Source organism: Ochlerotatus camptorhynchus, unplaced genomic scaffold, assembly GCF_037179485.1.
Source record: "Ochlerotatus camptorhynchus isolate MF236.1 unplaced genomic scaffold, CSIRO-AGI_Acam_v1.1 ptg000046l, whole genome shotgun sequence".
Taxonomy (NCBI): Eukaryota; Metazoa; Arthropoda; class Insecta; order Diptera; family Culicidae; genus Ochlerotatus; species Ochlerotatus camptorhynchus.
Window position 1 is genome coordinate 714076 of NW_027040537.1, and position 21355 is coordinate 735430.

The window sequence follows — 21355 nt, forward strand, 5'->3', positions numbered from 1 at the left end:
GAATTGCTAACAGTTGATTGGTAGAATCAAGAGATGCATTCGCAAAGTTGACATGAAGGCCGTACAACGCTCCTGTTCCACGTCAAACGGAAGCTTCGTCGAACATCCGATTACGGACCGTTTTCAAATGTTCACTATTTTTTTTCAACAATGGGCAATGTATATTTAATTTCAATAAATCAGATCTTCTTCAAGTATGTTTGTCTTTTTTGACAGCTTGAGAAAGAAATTCCAAAATTTTAGTTGTCACCCGTTAGATGTTTGTGCACAATTAATTTTCTTTTCTCAAGTTCCATGATCCGTAATTTCGGGATGCGTCGATCAATCGAGAAAACCTTTTCACCAATTTCTTCGCCAATGAACACGGCGAATGAGAACGACCCAAATTTGAGTTTAGTTCACTCATAATCGCCAAAAGTGCAGGAACTCAGCGATGAGTAAAATTTGTCTCATGGTTTCCTGTGGAAAACCTAAAAAATCTGCCGGAAAATGAGGAAATTGACGAAAATTTTATTCAGTCTCGGAGTAGTACCAATGGACTGAGTGAATCCAATTTTTGCTTTTCTCAAATTCAGGATTTTTCCCTGGAAAATCCTGGAAAAACCTGGAAAAACATGAGGCAAATTAACTCATCGCTGAGTTCCTGCACTTTTGGCGATTATGAGTGAACTAAACTCAAATTTGGGTCGTTTTCATTCGCCGTGAAATATCAAAAAATGCGTGTCAAACGTTTTTTGTTCCAACCACCAGGGTCGCGGTGGTGTATTAAACCGTGCGTCCAGATTTACTTTGAATCGAGCTTTAGTTCAGCTAATAGAGGTTGATCACATGGTGACAAGCAGTTTCATCGACTTCGATGCCGATCATCTCTACCACACGCTCAATGACGTTTTATGTTGTGGTCAACTGTGACTGCTGGGGGTAACGCATGATCGTTGGCGTAAATAGAGGGGGGCCGGGGAGGCCTGGCCCCCAGGATTTGGGTTGCCCCCCCCAGAAATTGCAGAAATAAATACCGGAGCAATTTATTTTCCAGAATAATTTATTTTCAGAATAAATTTTGCTGTGATTTTAAATAGCTTAATATATCCCTCCCCTTGGCTAGTTTTTGCACCTTGATGTTGGTGGGCGGGCTTAATTTCATGCTTTTTAGTGGAGTGTTGGAGACGGTAGGTTTATGGCCGGCGTTGCTGGCTCATGCCGCGATAGAATGGCGCCATGGGCAGGCAATGGGGATTACTAAGCTTCCCCTCTCTGATAAACCACTGCATGAGAGAACCAAAGATCTAGTCTAGCAGTGATAGTATCACACTTGTTACTCCTTTAATTGAGAGCCGCGTCGTAGTACGCTTACGTATAGGCACTGACGTTGGGTGTGATACTGGCGGGTTTTGCCGCAAATCACTCTTAATTTATTTATTTTTACGCAGATAGATTTATTTGGGTTTGCAAGGGAATTATACCATAGAGGTAACTCTAAGACAAGTAGGTCCCGAAGAAACGTGCTCAACTTTTTGGCTCACCTCTGGTACTATCTTCGGTCCCAAGCTTGTCGAATCACCCCTCGAAACATAGGAAAACCCCAATAACCCTCATTTTATCTGTCAAACTTTCATAGCGAATCAAAACAAACATTGCGTAGTACTAGAATTTCGACTAGAATAGGGTACGTTAATCGTTTGCTTGGGACCAATAGGCTACTAAAGTGGTGAGCCAATTTAAAATCGTTAGTTTCGTATTGATTGTTGATTATACTATTGAAATATTTCAGAAAGTGCCCATCGGTGCTCCTTCTATTTGCGTGACAAGCTTTCATTGTTGTTTTCATTGAAGTATTACTCAGGAAACAATGTTAAACACCATTTTTGTACATGGTATTGTAACTAATCTTATATGTGCTTCATTTTGATTTGGGATAAGTGTTTGAACTATGACTCGGGATTTCCACTGTGGTGTGCTTTTATTGTGACATACCCATATGTATTTTTGTGGTGCGACATAGTGGAAACGTGAGAGCGTAATTGGAACATTTACCCTATACAATATACAATTTAAAATTAGCTTGGAAACTTACTTCAAAGTGAAGTATTTTAGTCACTTGAAGGTGTCACCTGGGACGAACAAAGATATAATTAATATATGTCAAAGCCAGAAGTACTTGAAACATGTTAAATTTAAGTTTAAAGCATGAATTATGATTGTGTAGATTAGAGATTTCAGTTATTTATTAAATAAACTTCAATTAGAGAATTCAGAAAGTTAATTAACATAAGAGATAGGACGCGGGGGGTCCGCTTAGGGAGGCGACTAGCCTTTGAAGTTGTATAATAAATCTTCCTATTTAGTGTATTTGTTAATTACAGGCAATGTTAATAGCGAAAGTCATATCTTCAACCAGACGCTTACGAACAAGTAAAGTTTTAGGAAAGATGTGTTAAATATGTTGATGGGTTTGAAATAAGAATTAGGATTGTTGTGTTTTAGGTAAGGTATGATGTGTCAACAAAACCCTTTTGAGCAAATTTTCAGACATCAAAGTGATCGAGTGATTTATTGAAAGACATTGCGTTGCGAAAATTGACAAGTCATACATCTAACATAGTAGTAGTAGTAGTAGCAGTGTCGCATAATCTTATCACAATTGCTGCAAATAGTGCTGGAGGGGCCGGCAGGACTGAATACGGATTAAAACTAACATAACTACTAACACTAAAATGATCCCGGAACTAACACTTATCCATTGCACTTTTAGTTATATATTAGTTTTATTTTTCTACTAAGCCATCTATGCTTCTTTCTTTCTATTGTTTGGATCAAGTACAACTAATACTAATCTACCTTTATGTATGTTTTACTCCCTTTTAACCCATTATCTTTATGAATGGCGAATCATATGACGTGAGACACGGGGATTTCAATTGACTAAGGAGAAGGAAAAGAATAACTTCGAAAAGGATATCAAACAAATTCAGGACCAATCCAAATGAGACCAGAAATCAACAAGGCATCGGGGCGTTATATACTCGGTGAGGTATTTGATAAATAATCAAAAAGTGGTAAGTTAAATCAAAGTGGAGCCAAGGATCATGAGAGGTAATTGTCTATAATTCATTAATTAGTAGAAATCTCGATAACTTTTTCAAGGGAGCGTATCGGCTTTTGTAGGCGGTGCGTTTGGTCGTCGATTTGGCGTAGCTGGTGGCTCGCCCACGTATGCTAGCACTATCATCAGATAGGGAAATTTTCCTCTACCTGGTAGTGGTGTTGGTAGGCGTGCGCGAGCTGCCGGTTGCGCCGGGTGGACGATCGGATGCATTGTTTGCAGGAGCTGGTGCTTCCCTTTGAAAAAGTAATCGAGAAACAACCATATTATCCTGTAATTGACAACAAGACAAGTGGGGGTTAATACACAAGACAAAATGACAAAATAAGTGACGACAGAAGACAAGACTGGGACAAAAATCAACCTTTAAAAAAAGAATGCGCAATTATATTATCAAAACTATTTGGATCAGCACAAAAACAACAGTGACCATACGGGCACCATAGCCTAGGAACGTCTGTGTGTTGATTTAAAATAGAGGCTCATAGAAGCAAAATTTGTGTAGAGTTTTAGCAAGTTGCTGCCACTGGATCACTACAAAAAAAAAAAAAAAAAAGATTTTAAATTGCTTAATATATTGCATATTCATGGTTGATAATTGGTTCTCATCTTTTATTTATTGTTTCGTTGATTCCCTTTAGTGTAGAAACGTTATGCCTTGATGACGCTTGGTGCAGTAACTAACTTTTTAAATTGGCATATCGTTACTGCAACTTCACTCTTCATAGACTTCTCTGACACCGTTGGTATTAATGAGTAAAAAAAAACCCGCTGTCGGGTCAGACACTTTGACAGTTCATTTTGTGGTTAAAAAAATAAACAAAATCGTTTTTACACTGTTAGACTAGCACAATTGTGTTAGTGAGATCTCGCGGCAAGAAGTCTATGTCATCCAATGACGTTTATATAAGGTTCGGACCAATAGGCAGCTTGCTGATGTTAGAAGCAAAAATATTGTAAGTAATCTCCCTCCCCATACTACCGATGGTTTATGTCTTGTCAGCTAGGGACATGGCCCCCTCCAACCCACCATGGTAGTTACGCCTCTGCGAATGATGGAAGTGGAAGGTTTATGTAGGGTGGGAATAGGGAAATAGAGATGTTCAAAAGGGAGGAGGATTCTAAGGTCATTCAATTCTGTATTTTAGATTTTAATTTCAATTCAATAAATCAAACAAAACTAGTCAGTAAACACTTCCCCTACTCGATGGATGTGTTGTTTTGTGTAGGCGGGCCTTGAATTCCTAGAAATCAACGAGAGAAGTCATTGTTTACAAAGGCTGTTACGCCCTAATTCCACACACTTAGATTTTTTTTGCCGAGATGGGCACCACCGAGCAGCTCGGCATTTTATTTGGCTGGAAATTCAGCAAAAAATATGTTTGTTAACTGAGATCTCGGCAAAATTCCCGCTGAATCTCGGCAAGTTTTTCACTGAGATCCAGGAAAATAAAATGCCGAGCTGCTCAGTGGTGCCCATCTCGGCGAAAAAATCTAAGTGTGCTGCTCTATCTAGATTTATCCTAGCCACGAACACGCGTACAAAATTTATGAGTTGGTTCGTGTCTAATCTATTTTGGACAAAATATTTTTATCTAGATAAAACATTTCTATGCTTTTGACGGATGGGCTCGCTGCACATTTGAATCGGCCGTTATGGATTCTCGATCAAGAGCTAAGTTTAAGTTTCATGTCGGTTTGTCAGTGACGGTATGTCTACGCATCCTTCCACCACCCCTGTAGATTCACGAAATGCATCACTGTTTGAATATATACTTATTTAAACTCGAATCATTTCACAGACTCATCTTTGTGGCAAATGCAACGAAATACACTCTTAGCAACATTTACTGCATTCGGTAATTTTTTACCGAACTTTCAACAGCTGAACTGTTCGGTAAAAAACAAGCATTTTAGTTCATTAGTTAAAGTTAAAGTTAAAAATTATTACCGACTTCGGTAATTTTTAATCGAACTGTCAGCAGCTGAACGTTCTCCAAAACTTTGACCGTTATTCCAAAAACTGTTTCACTGAATATTAATTCCAAAACACTGTCAATCATGTTTTATTAATCGAACTTATATATTATCGTTTCAGTTGAAAACCGGAAAATCCCACACGCGCCAATTGAATTTACTCTCGTTCTGTACGTTAAACATAACGTCGGACATAGTGCGCTGTATTCGCACAATTATGCGCTATTCAGCGCACTATGTCCGACGTTATGTTTAACGTACAGAACGAGGGTAAAATCGAATGTCGCCTGTGGGTTTTCCGGTTTTCAACTGAAACGATAATATATAAGTTCGATTAATAAAACATGATTGGCTGAGTTTTGGAATTCATATTAAGTGAAACAGCTTTTGGAAAAACGGTCAAAGTTTTGCCGAACATTCAGCTGTTGAAAGTTCGGTAAAAAATTACCGAAGCGGTAGTAATTTTTAAGTGTGTAGGCCTGCTTGTTTTGATGGTTGTGTCAAATCTCAGATATGCTGCAAACACCAATGTTGACAAGAAAAATGATTAGGCGTTATCTAACCTAATCATTTTCCAGGATGCTTTCTCGTACTGTCTGCGTTTATATTAGATTAGAGTAGAACTTAAAATTGTTGGCTGCTCTCCAACACTCGTTGCATATTGATCTCGGAAACTGTTACCGAAATCTGCAAACATGGTTCCAAGTTTTCGTCTGACAAAGATGAACGAGAATAGAACAACCCGTGGGCCGGATGTGAAAACTTTTTCTGGCTAGACAATGTTGCTATTCATATTCCAGCACCATCCAAACCCCCTCCGGGATGAGTTGAACCTAAATAATATCTGATAATAAATAACCATCCTAACCCCCAACGGCCGACCACGCGTCTCCATAACGTCGTTCGCTTCTGGTGCATGCTCATGGTAGCACAGTAATGACTTCAGAAATGCCACCGAGCTTTGACCCATCGCCCACTGAACGTGGACGTCCGTTAACTGCAACACTATGTCCATTATTCCATCTGCCCAACTAGGTTCGCGTCATCACCCTCGAATGGGCACCAACTACGTGTCATTTCCAGTTAATGTTACCACTATGCTTACAATGAAGCTATAGGCTCTAGGGACATTAGATAGAGCTTCTATGGTGGTATAATTTGCAACGTAATGATAGCTAGACACCAACCACCCCACCCGTTCACAATCGAGAATTGGGTGGTGCACCCATTAACGAACAAAGTGTAATCCCGAAATGTGGAACAAGGGTGAGGGGGTTGGAAACCAGTTCAGTGTCAATGGCAACAGGTACCTATGTGTTTTTGAACTTACAGGAACATTCCATCGCAGTAGACGGTGGCAAATCTGACGAGCGGTCCATTCATACTTTGCTGCGATGAGAGTGTGGTGTGGTGGTGGAGCGCATGATCGGCGAATGAATCCTTCGAAGGAGCCCGTTGGTGAACTCACCAAATTCACCACAACCGGTTTCACTTTCGCTGGAAACGTGCTTGGGGAATGGATTTTGAACTTGGCCAGTCGGTACCGGTCTTCAGTCGTACGGTGGGTTTAATCACGATAGTACAAGTCCAGAGTCTCGGGTGGTCGGCAGGGCTAAAAAGACGGGCAGGTGAAGCTTTAAGATTACAGTGGATTCCGTTCCGGAGCAATGTGTGAAGACGGTGGAGGAAGAAGCAACACAGCTGAATGGGCAATTTGAGGATGGTTCTGGCAAGTGGCAGTGATTTAAGATCGTTTGAATTCGAAGCAGTAGTTCAAGTGTGTCAAGTCAAGATTCCTTGGTGGAAATGGAAGCTTGCCAAGTGATTACAAGGAAGAAGATTTATGTCCTTACGTTGGTGTGATTCTGAAGGATAAGCTTGTGAACAACAAGTTGTTTGTTAAGTGTGAGTGTTGAGTGTTGGGTTGCTTTTTCGGTTCCGGAGGAGTAGCGTGCATTGTTAGTGAGAGGATTGAAGAAGGATACTGGAGAAAAAAAATTGTTTCGGATGTACCTTTCGGCAGGATTGCGCAAAATTATGGATAATCCCCACGCCGCTCAGCAGCAGCAACAGGGCCAGGATGATCAGCTATTATCAGAACCGAACCATACCAGTGTGAGTCCCATGGGGGGAAGTGAGGCGGCAGTTGTGGCGTTTGCCAGCTCTTCGAATGGAGCAGCCGGAGCGGGAGAAGCATTCTACCGAGGCTTGGCGGCGCTGACGGGCAATGCCAGCGGGATTAACGGATTAGACGGAACCAATAGCACCGAGACGGGAATTTCTGCACCAGGTGGGTAGACGTTGGGACAGGGTTCGCATGCCCGATTGTTAACACAAATTGCTCATTTGTTAACTACTCCGCACTCCCTTGACGAAACATGTTTTTTCTTCAAGACTTAGTTTGAGGTTTGATAGGTACGTAAAACACAGTAGATTTGTATGTAGGCGAAAAGTTGTTCTCATTTGTGCGTCACAAAAACGGAAAGAGAAATAATCGCTGCTCATTTAGGACTTTCAATGAATAAACCCATTGTTGTAATTTAACTACTCTATGCGTGTCTACAGTGAACTCTGATCCTAATCTATCAATTGATTAAAGTAAGGCCATCTTGCATCAACTGAATACAAAGATATTAAAAAGAGCAATTTGTGTAATACAAATGAGATTACTAACCCAGACACTGGGGGTTGTTGATTGTTAGATTGCCGTTTGCATGGGAATTACATTCTGAGCGAATGCCGTGTAGGAGTTGGTTTTGTGTAACATTATATTACGGATGATTATCCTCTTTTTTGTTTGGAAGCCACTCCCTATTTCCATCGGTACCTAAATCATACATTAAGTTACATGGATGATGTAGCATAACGCAACATTGATGGCAGGATTTGCTTATATTCTACGAGAAATGTAATGGTGATTCTTATAACAGCATGTAGTGAACAAGCAACTTAATAAGCGTTTTTTTTTCTAGGTTAAATAGGCGGGATAAAGACTGTACTCGAAAAAAAATGCAACAGTTAGAAATGATCACCACAAATTCATTTTAAGTTGGATATTTTTGTAATTCTCAGAGAATAAATAAACACATTAGGTATGTTTCTTGCAAAGTTGGTTTATTCAACCTCCTCTACTAGGCTAAAGGCCCGCACTTTGGACTTACGCTATCCATCAAATCCTGTGTAACACTTGCGCCATCTTTCTTACACACTTTCATCCACTCTTTCTTTAAAACCTTGTCGTTTTTAAAGACCTTCCCTGTTTTCTGGAGCTTGCGGAGCGATTATGAAGGGCCCAGAATTTTTCTATTGGACGAAGTTCTGGCGAGTTTGGCGGATTTGCCTCCTCCGGCTCAAAAACAACATCGTTGGCTTCGTAACACTCCAAAACTGGTTTCGCGTAATGGCACGATGCCAGTACCGGCCAAAAATCCGGTTTTGAGATAATATTATTGGTATCCTACCTTAAAGCGAACCCTACACGATTGCTTTTATTGACAATAATCGTATTGTCAATACATTCTATATTGACGTCAATACATCGATATTGACAATATGTTTGTATACACATCATCAATATTATTGTCAATAATTCCCCTTCGTGTCAATATATTGATACGTGTGGGGTTTGCTTTATCTCAGGCTCATCAATATCATATTAAGGTTTCCAGTTATGGTAATATGATACTTGAATGTGGTATTCATAAGCTATTTTCTACTGCTCGGTGACAGCGAGTCACTTTACCTCACACCTCACGCAGAATAGGCCTATAAGTGAAAGGTAAGCACAATGATTCCTAAGATAAATGCTAAGATGAAACAGCCGGGACAAAAAACTTTTTATTTTAGTGTCCTTTTTCACGGTCCCTTTCATCTAATGAATACTTCCGGTAACAAGAAGTTTTTGTTTCAAATCAGTGATGTTTGATATTTTTTATTACTCGATTACACCCAACCCTTTTTACGAGGTCTTATTTTCCTTTTTCCGATGTTCAACTAAAACCAAGCTTGATTCAACTGGTGTCGAAAAATCAAAGGAAAATATGGTTATTACCTATAGACCTTTTCTAAGTTCACCACATAAAAGGAAAATTCGAGAAATGTATCCGCGTATGAAAAGGGTTGGATGCAATAACTAATCCAGTAACTAATCGATTTTTTTTCCACTGCAGGATATGTTTGAAACGATGGGTGGTAATCCTCTGGAGAAGTTAATGCTTACTTGTCATGATATCTTGGGTCCTTTTTGATTAGGTCGTATGAAACATTTTTGCAAATTAGAAAAAGGAGGCGTTTTGTTGTGGTGAACAAAAAATTGTTTCTTTTTTCAATAAGGCATTTTCTACATAGTGTATCAAAAAAGCATTGTTGTACCCGGTTTATATAGTTCTCTTCAGAATAGCAATTGTTAAGCATTGAAGAACTTGAACATTGAAGAACATGTGATTCGGCCTTCTCCGATTTGCAGGAAACTTTGCATAATTCAGAGTTGGTTGGAAATGCTATCTAACATGAAGCTTTGGTGTGATACCCAAGCAACAATTTTGTTTTATTGAAGTTTTATAGCAGTTGATATAACCAAATTATAAAACCTTCACTGACGACCACATTGCTCTAACAACCTCCTGAGAACCGCTATACAGCCATGTCATGGCCAATTGGCCCAGTTTTAATGCAATCATTAAAACTTGATATGCGAACTACCTTGGAGCATAGGTTTTAGGTCAGTTTTATCACACTCTACACGTGGTTGTTAAAAATAAAAACATTAAACCTCCTCCCGGTCAGAAAGTTTTAACAACCTTTTATAGACTACCATAAAACTATATTACAACCGCATAAATCGCTCCTGAAGAAAATGATAAAACATGATACGCAAAACATTTTGACAACCTTGAAGGTTTTTTGGTTTGGGGTTGGGGTTTTTTGATGATAGTTAATATTGAGACATATTTTATTGTGGTTTTATTCCTTCGATGTTTGATGTGAAATCATGATCCTTGTCAATTGGTAATAATAGCTGATATTATTGCATATTGAAAATATGACGACTTTATTGTAATTTTAAACCAATTTGTATATGCATCACAGCATGTCATGCAATATTTATGGTGATTATTATACCAAATAGGAGCATAAATTTAGTACGCCATATGAATACTAAAATATAGGGATATTTTTAATTTGTCTGCATCAGCACCATGCATTAAAGATTCATTAGAAGATTATCTATTTAGTACAAAACTGTTACTACTGTTGAGCAATAACCAGTCACATATTATTTTAAAATACATAGATCTATGAAAGTGTTTTATCGCCTATCAGCGTAATTATTCATACTGTGTGAAATTTGTTTATACGGCGACATTTTTTCGTTATAACTTGCTACTCCTTAAAAATACCTCAATATAACATATTCTCCTAGATTGGAGTTCTATAGCATAACATAAACCTAATGGATGTATCTTAGCATTTCGTAGTCCAAATTGAGAGCATTAAGTTATATTTAAGCTCTATAACTAGTTTGCTGGTTTTATTCGATACAGCGAATCAAAACAAAACAAAAACCATGGCAACCTGTCAAACAGTCAACATTCCAAGCGATCCTCCTATTTTTTCTTGTAATCAAGATGTAAAAAATGCTTATTGGATCCACTAAAAGCTTTTTCAATACAAGGTTTAAAGCCGTGATGCCAATACTGGCCATCTCCAACCGGATTTACTGAAACTGTCTGCGTTGTCTTAAGAAGGGTTTGTGGATCTTTCGGAAGTGTATCGAAAAGCCGCTTGTTAATATTTTAAAGAGCTCCTTCACCGCACTGTGCCTTATCTTATATGAGGGAGCCCATAACTGTAGATCCTCCAGGAGTTTCATATTGGCGATCGTCTCATCTTCATCGTGCTCAAAAGCACTGAAGGGGTTTTCATTTCATGTATCTGAATAGATTTGTTTTTTTTTTATATTGGTGACAATTTTCTGAGTAATTTTTGTTATTTTTGTAGTATATTTCTTATCTGTGAATCTTAGGCCTCTGATAAAGATGAAAGTTGTAATGAGGCTTTAATGAATGTCTAAGACTGTTTCAAGTTTTATATCGGTCATAATTGTATGTTTTGTTTTGGTTTTATTCTACAGTTATATGTAGTGATACAGAACCTCCTTACAGCTACCGTTAAAACTATGAAGTCTGAGTTTTAATTTAGTAGTCATAAAACAGTTTTATAGACGACTTGACGGCCTGATTTTATGACAAGCACACAAAACCGTAATACAACCACAGGCTGCAAGGGATGCTATGATAAAACAATAATAAAATAAGGATAAATCTTCCAAGCATTTATATTGTTACTTGGGTAATTTATTAGCTAGAGAATGGTCTTAGAAGAGGGTAGGTAGATAGCTTCGTTAGAGTACGGCAGTATGAAAGTTGAATAGAAGTTGAAAATGAAGGGCCATTAATGCGACAGTACAAAGTCAAACGCACACTTCTTTGCCTAACCCGTACGATGTACGCGGAAATGTGAAGTATGTCTTCAAATCTACGGGCAAAAAAGAGCATTCTCTATAATATAATGAGAGAGAGAAGGATTAGTATTTTCCATTTAATTCCACTACTTAAAGTAGTGGAATTAAATGAAAAATACTAATCCTTCTCTCTCTCATTATACAGGTATTCCACTAAGACGCCCACATTCATCAGGAGCATTCTCTAGATAATAAGTTATCACACCAAAACTTCATATTAAATAGCATTTCCAACCAACTCTGAAAATCGCAAGCTTCGCGTATGAAGTAACATAAAAACACTTTGAATGTTTGCATAATTGTTTATTATGAGCAATCATTAATATTTGTGCTAAAATTAGGCAATTTTAAATTATTTTTTTTCCAAAATGTCGTACACTTTTAAATAAATTGTAGCATGAAAACCTAACTTCTAATCTAAATTACGTCTGAGACAAAGTTGTACAGGAATTAAAGTCTTCCTTGATTTTTTTTTTATTATTTTGAGTTAACATTTAAAAAAGTGTTGAAAACTTAAAAAACTCAAAATGTCTTTTTTCAATATTTATAAATAAAAAAATACCAAACAGTTCATGTTCTACGATTTTGGTGAATTCTAAGGGTCCAAGGTTTAAAATAATTCATTTTGTATAAACTTTAAAAAAAATATAAATGTTGTGCAAGGACAGTTTGGGTTATTTAAGTTTTTATATTTTTATATTTTTTACTATAAATTACTAAACAAATTACTGTGTACATAAAGAGAGAGAGAGAGAGAGAGAGAAGGATTAGTTATTAATAATTTTAAATTGGCTCACTACTTGACTAGCCTATTGGTCTCAAGCAAATCGATTAACGTACCCCATTCTAGTCGAAATTCTAGTACTACACTATGTTTGTTTTGATTCGCTATGAAAGTTTGACAGATAAAATTAGGGTGTTTGGGCAACGCGCCACTTCCCTATTCGTACTATTGTTAAAAAAAAAATTATTAATAATTTATTTGATAAGGCTCAACCGAATTAACTTTACAAAGCCGAGGATCCTTGTTCACTATACAATACATCTTAAAACTATAGTCAAAACCTACAACACAATAAACATTTTATCTTCCGCTATCCAATAAGCCTCCTCTACCAGAACGGGAGCCGCTTCCAGTGGTTTACTTGTATGGCAGATTCGCCAACGAGGGTAAGAGCGCTTCAATTGTAGCAATGGACGCAAAATGTGGTCAGCACTCACACATTCATTACGAAACGGTTGCTTTGCAAAGTCGACGACGCATCAACTGAAAGAACTGCTGATGAAGAAGAACAATGAGGAGGACCACACAATGGTTGCTGTCGAGTAAACAGATGATTGCGTGACACACATTGAGAGTGGTCTGCTTCTGTCGACAGCTGAGTGAACACTGATTATTGTTAACATTGTAATGCCTGCTATACCGTATTGTGTTTGTACGTTTATTGTATCGTGTGTGAGATATATTCAATCGTCTTGAAACCACCACCGGTAGAATATTCGGTCGTCTTTTAATTTAATCTTATATTGATCACAACGCAGTAGGGTCCTATGGAGCGCGATCAGAGAGGTTCGTGGATTTTCCTATGTTTCGAGGGGTGCATCGATTAGCTTGGGACCGAAGATAGTACCAGAGCTGAGCCTATAAGTTGAGCACGCTCCTTCGGGACCTTCTGGTCTTAGAATTATCTCAATGATGTTAGTGCATGAATTTTGGTGATTGAAATCCCAAGTAACAATTTTGGTTTTATGGGGGTTCTGTAGACCATGATTTAGACTTGCAGCATGCTTTAAACCACTATAAAACTTGTAATGTTACTTGGGATGTAACTGGATATCTATACTTCAAGTGTCTCTCACAATTATTGATATGTTGCTATGCATGCTACAACCATAGAGGTAACTCTAAGACTAGTAGGTCCCGAAGAAACGGGTTCAACTTTTTGGCTCAGCTCTGGATCTATCTTCGGTCCCAAGCTAATCGATGCTCCCCTCGAGACATAGGAAAATCCACGAACCCCTCATTTTATCTGTCAAACTTTCATAGCGAATCAAAACAAACATTGCGTAGTACTAGAATTTGGTCTAGAATGGGGTACGTTAATCGATTTGCTTGGGACTAGTCAAGCAGTGAGCCAATTTAAAATCGATAGTGTCATATTGATTGTTGCTACAACCCTCATAAGTGCTACGGAGTTGGGTAGTGTATTCGGTTAGGATTCGCCTCAAGTTGGTGATGCAACCAAAAGTATATTTTGTTTATGTGTTGCTCATTTGATCGCTCGATAGCCGACTATCGAAAGAAAATATTCATTTTGTTTAGTGATCATGGATTTTAAGAGTCATGACGGAGAGCTTGAGATTAAACCTATGATTTTCTGCTCAGTAAGCAAAAACGATCGCTCCACGGTCATAACACCGCTACGTTTTCACTTGGTATGTAACGTAAGACTGAAATACGCGATAATGCAAATAGTTCCCGATGTTGATGGTTAATCTCAAATATTCAAATATCTATGGCGATTTATTGTGCCTCTAAATCCGGCCAGTTCACTTACTTTTGGGTACTCTAAGCCCTTCAGTTAGTGTCAAAAAGCACAGTGAAGGATACATTTCTCGTATAACTTTTCAAAAGTTCCTGAGTATCAAATGTAAACTAATCGAGTTAATCAATACAAACTATTGCTCCTCTATCATTGTATGTGATACAAAAACACCCATTCAAATTTAATTTAATTTATTTAAGATAATTATAAGTAAAAAATTGTCTCATGTAAAGTTTAGAATGATCCGTACTTCGGACATTTGGGTTGTCTCACATGATTGATGCTTATTTCTAAAGGCGGGGCATGGAAAACTAATCCAAAGGTATAAGTAAGAGAATCTAACATCGGAAAATGAGAAGCTACAGTACAATATTCAACAATTTTGATAATTTTAACGTAGGACTACGTCTTTTGGGCAGGGTGCCAATCCAGGGAAATGCAACGAAAATTGGTCAGACTTTAAATGCTAATAACTTGGCCAATAATCAATGGATTTTGTTGATTTGTATGTCGATCGATTTGGCAGTTTTATAAAATTTGTGTGGTATGTCACACATTATAAATGTTAGATATTAGCAAAAAATTAAGAAATATAGAAACATTCAAATTTATCATACATTTTCTACGACCGCAATGTGCTCACCCCTAACACAGCCATCAGAAATTTGGTCCCTAACAACACAAGCCGAAGCCGCATAATCATTCAGCGTTGCACGTTGGAAGGGTCGACCTCGAACTTGCTTGTTTTTTTTTCTATTCATCCACCTACATCAGCTAAATACAGAAAAAAAAGGACGGCCATAGAATGATAATCCAAATGTTTAAGCAAGCGAAACGTAGAAAGTCGGACTGCATTCATCGGTTGGCTGCCGAATGATAAACAGGGTTGTTCATTGCGTTGCATACCGATAACGAAACTAACTCAGAGAGTGAATAACTTTTACTCAGTTGTGAGTCACTTTTACTCAATCGTATGAAAAAAATCTTAAAACGTAGGTTATTCAACGCATGAGTAACCTACGGTTTAAAAACAATCTCCATACGGCCAGAAAGCAGGTTTCTGTTTCCAGTGAAGTTATTCGGATGGACAATACCAATTCACACACCATGCAGCGCTGGTATCATTTGATTCAAAAGGCGTGCTTAAGCAGTCTACATTCACTGAAAACGAATCTTATTCAGAGAGTGAGTCACTTTTACGTAGGTTACTCATGCGTTGAGTGACCAACGCTTTTAGAAATGTATCCTTACGAATGAGCAAAAGTTACTCACTCTCTGAGTTAGTTTCGTTTTCTGTGTTTCGACTAGATAGGAGATTGCTATCTCTAGTAATGTTATTCAGATGGATAAGACCTATTGTATACTGGATACAGGCTGACCAGTTATCCGGGAAATCGAAAAAAAAACCAGAAATTCCAAATCACCGGGAGAAGTCCGTGAATTTCGATGATGAACCGGGAAAAAATATACTTCGTCCTCTCATTGGAAAATAATAATCTTCTACATTACTAGATTTTCCGGATACAATCACTTTAAAGAACTTATTCGATAATTTTGATGAAAATTCCAAAGAAATTTAGAGGAAATTTTAGAATGAATTCTAGAGATAATATGTAAGATACAAATTCCAATGGAGTTTTTGTAAGTATTTTTATAAAGTGTTGACAGGTTAATTTCTAATGAATATTCTAAATAAATTCCTAGAAGCGTGTAAAGAGAGTTCATATGAGAACTTCAAATAAATTCCGAGAGTTTGAATTCTGAGGGAATCAGTAAGATGAGATCAAGTGATAATTGAATGGAACATCAAAATTATCTCGTAGTTCTACGTCAACCATGTGGTCGTGCTTTAGACACAACTCTCAACTTTTTAATCCATAAATTCCATTTGAAAAAATACCTATCATGCGTTCATGCGCAACAGCGACCGACAATCTCTCAAACACGGAGACCTGAAGCTAAGAAAAATCACTTAGAAATTCACTGAATTTTACTTTAAAGCAATGTTCATTGTTTCGATTTGGTCCATGGATGGGAGCATACATTTTAATATTTATTATTTGATTTTTTTTTAAATAAATTGTACAAAATTTGGTCCAATTTGAGATTTCAGCTCAAGTAACAATTTTGGTTTTATGAGTGTTGTGAAGACCTTGATTTAAATTTGTAGAATGTAGAACCTCTATAAAGTTTGCAATGCTACTTGGGAAGATCGTAAACAACACGGTTTAATGATGGCTCTGTATACCATGGTTAAGCCTTGTAGAATGCTATAAAACCTCTATAAAACTTGCAATGTTACTTGGGGAGAGAGTATTTTTTTCTATGGGACTCTCAACATACAATGATGTGGTAGTCATTAGCATAAATGCCTTTATCCAGGGCCAGGACCATTTTTGCGATGTTAGGTACTCTATTCTAAAATCTGAGAAAGGGAATCAAGTATCAGGTAGAACAAAACGTCCAATGTAACATTCATTGAGTCTGCCATTGAGAAAAATCGTCCAATGTAATATGTCCGATGTACAACTTGACTAGTCGAAACGTGCTACGTGATTCTATATTGTAACATGAAATTCAATGAAAAATTGTGATTTTGCCGTTTCTACTGAATTTTCAACGTTATTATTCACTGACTATGGTAAAAATAGCATTTCAAAATGTATGGTTTCAAAACAGTCTGTCCAACATCAATTTCAATTTTCTCACTTCTTCTCACTCTTCTTGTCTCCTTTGGAAAAGTTACGTGAGATTTATTCATACACAGAAAAAATAAAACTATCCCAAATATGAGTTTAGCGGCGTCCCTTCGTTTCATTTGCTCTCACTAACGTTGTCAAAAATATTCGAAAGATTTGACTGATCCATCTTGTTCCGTACAATTGAGTAATATGAGATTAACTCAAACTTTATTGAATTGAACTTAATTTTACCTGGGGGGGACGTGCTGTCAAATCAGCTTACTGATCATTCTTGTATGAAATTGGTTCCAAACGTAAACAAACCCTGTAGGTTTATTATGGCTTGTTTACGTTTGGAACCAGTTATGCGAGGTAGGCGACGATTGTTCGTATTTGACAACCACCTTCCCCTTTTGAAAGATGGGATACGAGTGAAATGAACTTAATTTTGTGATAGGAATTTCTTTGGCAATTGTTAGGGTTAACTACCCCATTTCCGGCCTATTAAGCACAATCCGCACTTACTCTTTCTTAATCTAACGCAGTTTAGCACCAAACGGAATGATGACTTCCAAATTCATTTACCTTTCCGAACGTACCGTAAGATTTTATAAAGAGAAACCAATCGTTGAGATATTGTCAAAAGTCTAACACTGCTTCGTTTTTTAGCTTATTAACTAAAGTATCGTACCAAACGCGCGTTTTGTTTTAACAAAAAAAAAAAACAGATAACATCATGTCTGAATTGGCCTCTAAAAAATGTTTATTTCAGATTAATCCATATATCTGGGCAGCTCTATAATCCGTTGTTACATGACAAGAATTAAAGTGATCTGATGTAACATGTAATCAAATACACTCTGATGGCAATCACAACATCCTCCCTCAAACATTTGCATGGCAGTGCGCTGCTATTTGAAATATCCGGCCGTCCAGTCTATTCGTCTACCTGAATTCTCATGAAATCCAAAGCCATACTTGAATTTTGATTAAAAATAATTGGAGAAAACAAAATTGTTACCCAATGGCATTTTTCGCATTCCATAGAATCTTGGGGAAAATATGCTTACCAATCAGTTCGCAGAACTGTCATCGTAACATTTCTGGGAAAAAAATGACATTGCTCTTGAAAACAAAATAATACTCGTTTTATTACGAAACGAACTCGTAGAAAAAAAAATGACAACAAACATCTCAACCAGTTGAATTTGTTTTTTAATTGACATTCCATTGTTTACCGGTCGTGCCCACACGCGTGGAGACAACCTCAGCAACCGGTCGTTTGTCGCCGATTTGCGTGATTTTCCTCTCCTCGTTCTACACCTATAAAAGGGTAGCCACATGACTCGCCTAAAGCTCCGGGGGATCATCTGCACAGTGGCTAGCAAATCTTCTGTCACCGTGTGAAAGGCTCCATAATGGCCGTCATGGTTTTGAACAGAAACAATGAAGCAGCACATGGGGACGTATCTAATAACATATGGGGGCCATCAATTCTCGGAATCAGGAATGGGAACGCCGCAGGATCATGAGAAATTTCGTCAGAATCGGTGACAAAGCTTAGATTAATGTTCACTGTTCCGAATGAACGGCCATTATGGTGATAGGTCTTTGACCGAAGTGACATTTTTCGGTTTCGGCCAAACGATTTTCCTGAAAGGAGAACCCATTTTGGGTGATACATGTCTCTCCACCTGTTGGCAGATGATTAATGCGACTACGCTCGATTGACTGTTGAATGGGAAGAACGGAATTGCTTTCGGGAGAACAATTTCAGATTTAATTTGGAGGTACCTGGAAGATGAGATCTAGGTACTTGTCTAAATTTCCAACTATTTCGATACTAATCTCAACATCATTGAAGAGGGCATTGAAGCTCGTTTGATATTGTCTCTTTATTTGGTATCAAATCACGCCGAAACCGTCGCAGAAATCGTCGCGTTTTGTTTACAAAGAAACAGGCAATATAATTTATGTTAGGAGGTCTACTTTTTGCCTCGATTAATTACGACTCATTTATAACCTTACGCTTGTCGTCAACTTTGTATTATTTTGACCTTTAAGCCTACGAGATAATGCAGTCTAATTAAAGTGTGGTCCAGTTAGAATCCGGTAGTATGAAATCATACCTTCATTTGGATTTTTTTTTTTTAATAAATAAAAAATTTCCGCCTCCAGTTGTTGCACACGCTGCCGATCAACCTCAACGGTTTATTTGTGCCACAAGATGGCCATCTCTGCGTCACTTAGTCAGTCTTTTTCAACATCTGATTAAGAATTACCCAATACTTTTCAATTGGGCGGAATCGGAGGTAATTGGCTCGAAATCGCTACCCGATTGTCAAGTCCCGTCCCAGGTTTTAAAATGTATTGTAAAGTGAACAAGAATCCTCGGCTCTGTAAAGTTAATTCAGTTGAGCCTTAACAAATAAATTAATAAGGTTCGGTTGAGCCTTATCAAATAAATTAACAAAGTCGATCCGATTAATGTCAATGTTGTTCATTTGTCAAGTTGTCACTCCTTACAAAGTTTGCCCATTTTTTTGGTAGGTTCAGTTTTGACCGATCTGGGTGGATTCTACTCAAATTTGGGTAGTTTTGAAATAACGTATGAATACATAAATATTGACAATTCGATTATCGTCAATAAAAGCAGTAGGTTAAGCACCGACAAACCAACATGACACTTAATTATGACTTATGCCCGAAAATCGTAAACGGCCGAATTAAATATGCAGTGATCCAAATTGTCGAAACCAAAGTTTTTTTTTATCTAGATAAAAATAATTAGTCCGGAATAGATCAGACACAAACCAATTCATAACTTTTGCATACAGGTTCATGGCTTAGCTAAATATTTCCCGCGAACACGGAACCAAATGTCAGCAGTGTGCTTTGATCAGAAATTTTATTGTTTTTGCTATGGTCATTCATGTCGGTTTGTCGGTGGTTTAAGGTCCACTTTACACCCGAACGCAACCAGATCGCAGCAGGCTGCGCTTGAAAGCTGACGTGTTTTTCTTTTGCCGCTTATTTTTCGTCAGCGAATTAAATATTTTTTGCTTTAAATTTGTTAGTTTGTGTGCTGAAATTTAGCTGCAAGTGTCCATATAGTTATCATTTAGTGATATCTCGCGTAACATTTGAAAAGAGCCTATCCTCTTTGACCGATTCTCTTAATCGACTTTCCCTTTGGTTTACCAGCACAATTCGATAGAAGATGATGTTAGCTTGCTCCTAAAACAACACACTGAATGGGAAATTCATTTGCAGTCGGGTTATTCACGAAAGAGAAAATCGATGAAGAGAATCGATCAACAATGATAGGCCCTTTTCTCGTGTTGCGCGAGATATATCGTGTTTTTCCTGTGTTTGCCTTGAGTGACTCGGTTGACCTTGAATCTAACCTCCAAAATCTTCGGCGCAGCTTTCAGTTTCCTTGTTCGGTGTCGGGTTTCATTACCTCCCGGGAGCTCGGTTTTCCGAGTTCGGATGCCACATTTTCTACGTGTAGTTCTGTTCTATTGAGAGATTCGTCACCGTGGGCGAGTTTGAACCCGGCCCGGTTGGCGAATTAACCCGGGAACGTGCTAATAATGTGTCCGTCACGAGTTTTGGTGGCGATTCGGTTGCCGACTTTGCCGTGAATCAGCAAGTTTTTATTTAGCGGTTAGCGTTCAGTGTTTAGTACAATTTTAGTACAATTATTTTATTTCAAAAAGATGGCGCTATTTATTTCAAAAAACTTTGCCTACGATACAAATGTCCTGTTTAGGTGTTATTTATTATGTTCCACTAGATTGCATTCCTGAATCACCGTAAAAAGTTGTATTAGTTAGTACGAGCAACGCCAAACGCACCGAGAAATGTTAATCCAGCAAAACAACAAAAGAGGAAAATCGGCGAAGTTAATCAATCATTGTAGTTAGGCCCTTTTGATTCTGAACGCTAGATCTACATTAGGAATAGTTTTGGTGTACGGCGTTCATAACAAGGGGGAAGGTGACTGCCAAATACGAATAATCGTCGCCTACCTCGCATAACTGGTTCGAAACGACAACAAGCCATAAGCAACGACGGTTTGTTGATGTTTGGAACCAAATTCACATATGGAAAATCAATGAGCGTACACAGGTGAGGTCCAGTGAATTTGTCGTCTCTTTCGTTCTTCGGCTGTTTTAATGAATGACAGAGTTGGACGTCACACTCGTATAACCATCTAACAAACGGGAGAATGAAAGAGATGGCAAATTCACTGCACGTTACCTATTTACATGTCGAGGATGGATGATCAGTAGGCAGATTTCACAGCACAGCCCGCTCCTGGTTTATAACGGCCAATACTGCAAACGAAAACAATGACGTCATCTTTCGTAAATTTCTCGTAATTCAAAGTCTATCCATGTAAGGTGAACGGCGAATGAGTTCGATCCAAATTTGAGTTTAGGTTACTGATAAATCACATAAAGTGCAGAAACTGAGCGAAGAGTAAGTTTACCTCATGTTTTTCCAGGTTGCCCAGCTT

General features: G+C 38.0%; 1 protein-coding gene across 1 annotated transcript in view; it reads left to right on the top strand.

Annotated features, from left to right (window-relative positions):
- Window positions 1–7115: 7115 nt before the first annotated feature.
- Window positions 7116–21355, top strand: part of LOC135716908 (adipokinetic hormone/corazonin-related peptide receptor variant I-like) — a 221250-nt gene continuing 207010 nt past the window's right edge. The window contains exon 1 of the mRNA XM_065239031.1: window positions 7116–7370. Coding sequence (XP_065095103.1) covers window positions 7118–7370 — 253 coding nt within the window. The 5' untranslated portion in view covers window positions 7116–7117. The remainder of the gene's footprint in view (window positions 7371–21355) is intronic.